Source organism: Brassica oleracea, chromosome C2 (genome assembly GCF_000695525.1).
Source record: "Brassica oleracea var. oleracea cultivar TO1000 chromosome C2, BOL, whole genome shotgun sequence".
Classification (NCBI taxonomy): Eukaryota; Viridiplantae; Streptophyta; class Magnoliopsida; order Brassicales; family Brassicaceae; genus Brassica; species Brassica oleracea.
In genome coordinates, this window is record NC_027749.1 from 17,908,119 (window position 1) to 17,911,554 (window position 3,436).

General features: G+C 50.7%; 1 protein-coding gene across 1 annotated transcript; it reads left to right on the plus strand.

The window, feature by feature from the left end:
• The first annotated feature begins 431 nt into the window (after positions 1-431).
• LOC106323588 (uncharacterized abhydrolase domain-containing protein DDB_G0269086-like) lies at positions 432-2,524 on the plus strand. The gene is made up of 5 exons (XM_013761685.1): positions 432-509; positions 552-1,061; positions 1,149-1,226; positions 1,345-1,941; positions 2,024-2,524. Exons 1-5 carry the CDS (start codon positions 432-434, stop codon positions 2,522-2,524), a joined length of 1,764 nt encoding a protein of 587 aa, XP_013617139.1.
• The last annotated feature ends 912 nt before the right edge of the window (positions 2,525-3,436 follow it).

A 3,436-nucleotide genomic window follows, 5' to 3' on the forward strand; every position in this document is an offset into this window, starting at 1 on the left:
ACCGCGTTCTATGGAACAAAAACGCTTGGTAGACAGTGTTTATTGTCGTCATGCATTATTCGAGTATTCTAACAGCGTGTTTCTTATTGTTCCAGTTCGCCACCCGAATACAATCGCATACCCGGAGAAATTCTTCGAGAGTGCCCAGGCGATCGCGGCTCACAGCCATCTCCGCTGGCCTGATCTTAGTCGAGAGTGGATAAGACGTCAAGAAGCCCGGATTGCTAGAGGTGAGTTCATCGGTCTTTCTCCAAGAAGTTTTATCAACAACTTATCTGCGTCGGGGCTAGGTTCCTGTTGACAATTTTAATCTCATTTTATTTTTTACAATTGATTGGGAGTCGAGGCTTCCCGTTGTACTCGGTCCCCGTAAGTCGCGTCTGTCCCTTTTTACTCGGAAACAGCAAAAGCTTCTAGACGAAGCTAGAAAGATGGACGGAGTACCGAATATGAGCGTGTTATTGAAGGGGAAGCTGCAATTGCTTACGAAGAAGTCCATTCCTGCCGATGTGCAAGGGTCGACCAGTTCTGACGCAGACCGAGCTTCCTAGGAAGGAGCTCCTGGCTTGGTTAGGGAGGACGTTGGGGCGGAGCCGTCTGCCTCGGGTCCCAAAAAGAAGAAGAAGAGCAAGAAATCTAGGAGGAAAGCAACCGAAGAGCTTCCTCTTGAAGAGATCGCTTCTCTCGATGAAACCTCTGAGGGTTTGGAAGCGAGGAAGAAAAAGGGGGAATACGAAGGGGCTACTTCCTCTGCTGATCACGGAGAGGCGCCGGCAGTAGGGCGAGAAGGCGCTGCAGAGGGTCCCTTCGAATCAAACCATTCAGTAGCAGCGCCTGAAGATCGTCTCAGAAAGAAGAAGAAGAAGAGATCTATCGAGGCGGAGCCGCGTCGTTCTGGTGCGGAGGCGGGCCTGGTCGAAGTTGTCGCGGGAGGTGGCGTTTCTCTCGAAACCCCTCCCGAGGGAAGGAAGGTCTCAGCACGGGGAAGTGATCCTGTTGCGAGTGAGAGGTCTGTTCCTGATCCGTCCGCGAGGAAAGGGTCTCGTTCAGAAGGTTCTACTGTGAGGGGGGGGGGGGGAAGTCGAGTTTCCCGATCGCGTCGAGTTCTCCTACAACGAGACGACTCCCTTAATCCCTAATCCTCATAGGTGCACGGAGTTGACGCGCCAAATTCGTTGTGGGACGAAGGAGTTGCCACAATTGGACGACCTCTACTTAAAGAACGAGTACATAGACGCTGCTTTCTCAAGAGCTCGGGTAACTGCGCTACCTTTCACTATTTATCTCTTTCTTTGGTTTGTCGGGTTCATTCATCTCACGTGGTTTGTGTTTGTCGTTTTGCAGAGTGACGGGAGTATGAACTTCCTCGTTGAGAAGTACGACAACACTCTGAAACAGACGATGATCCAGTTGGGATCTTCGGAGAAGCTTGCCCAAGCGAGGTTGAAGGCCATCGAGAGAGTAAGGGCGGAGGGCAAGCTCAAATCTGCCAGAGCAACAAGGAAAGAGCTTGTCCGAGAGAACAATCGTTTGGAGCAAGCGGCCGCGAACTTGGAGAAGGAGAAGACCGAGCTAGTCGAAGAAAGGGACACCGCGGTAGTCAAACTGATCAGAGAGAGGCAACGCTTGAGGGACTCCCGGGGTTTGGAGGTTACTCGTGAGAGGGAAAGAGTCGAAGCTGCTATGGTTGAGAAGGCGAGTCGCCGTTTTGATCGCGTGCGCGACCATTTTACTCGTCTGGAAGCTTTTGAGAAGACGAAGAACCTGTATGCTCAAGCTTCGGGAACGAAGAAGTGCCTCGAGGTTATAAAGGCAGGTGGGACGGAGATTCCCCAGGAAATGATCGATGTCTTCGCTGAGCAGGAGAAACTGTACGAGGCGGGGGTTTCAAAACTCCGAGTAGGGCCGCTGTCTGATAGCGACCTCACTCTTTCTCCGCTGGTTCTCCCTTCTCGTTTCGTCGAGGACAGGTTTAGAGCGTCGTTTGATCCTTATGGATCGAACGCAGATTTGATCAGACCAGGGACGGTTTCTCAGCTCATCACCTCGCTCAAAATTACCGAGGAGCGATCGGAGGAACCATATGGTCGATGTCACATCGGTCCCGGCCGAGCACGTCGGGGTCCCGGAGGGAGGTGGCCCTGGTGAACGTCCAGAGAACGAGAACCTGGAGGAGGTCCCCGGGAAGGACAACCCTGAGATGGGCAACACTCCGGTTCAAGAGGAAGAGACCGGGAACGTGGGCATCGAGGATCCTGTCCTTGTCTCGGATTCTTCTTCTGAAGGACGGGAAGGCGAAGAGGAGGAAGACGATAGAGTCGAGGAGACGTCGTCGCTGCAGCCCGTCGAGGAAGAGAAGCCTGATGAAGTCGGGAATAGAGATGTTCCTCCGCCTCTTGCTGTGGACTCTCTTGTCTCTATTTCTGCTCAGGTGGAAGACCCGACTGTTGCAGCTACCGAAGACCCAGTCGGTCCTTCTGCTCTTGGGGCGCCAGAGGAGGTCGGTCAAGATTCTGCACCTTGACGCTTTATCTGTGTCTTCTTCTTTTTTTTCCTTTTGGTGTTCGTGGTCTTGATAGACCCTGTTGTTGTATTACTAGACGTACTTTTATTTTATCAGCAAGTCGCTATTTTTAAGCAGACTTTTAGATTTGCGGGTTGTTGTGTTCCCAATCTGTATTTGCAATTTGTCTAAATGAATTTCAGCTATCATTAGAGTCTCGCGATATGTTCGGCTAGAGACAATATATCCTTGACCTTTGGCTTTTGCAAATAGATAACGACACAACCCGCTAGGGGACTTTGTTCAGTTCCTGTCGTGTTTCGATTGAGATAACGTCTAGACGCGTTTTTCTACTTTGAAAACAGGAGACTGAGTCTAAGAGTAGAAGGTTCTTATTACGCGTTTTCTCAAAGACTATCGAGTAAATGGGTAGCTAATCCGTTACGCGTTTAGTCGAGAAAAGGTTAAAGATTCACTCGGTTTGGTCGGTCAGTGCTCTTCGGGCACAGGTGACTAGCGACCGTTTAGTCCTTAGGCTAAGTGTCTGATCAGGACATAGCTAGGAGATGGAACGTGAGTGTCCGCGTATCCCCTGCTGGAGGTACAGGAGCCGTTGGGTTCGACAATCAGTATTTACTCGATCGGAGTTGAAACGAAGAAAAAGATTTTGACTTTGGTTTTGTTACAGCTAGACCGGTTAAGGCTGCCTACGTACCTCGGTTGAGGATCAAGCCATTCGTAGTTCGTTTTTCCCGAGTGAAAATGGCCGTTGGAAAGCATATGATGTTTTTCCAGACGAACCCACAGACATCTTTGTCGGTGACTTGGGCGTAGGCTTAAGCTTCGATCCATTTGGTGAAGTAATCAGTGAGGACGAGAATGAAACGCCGCTGGTGGGAGCACGGAAGAGGTCCCATGATATACATTGCGCAC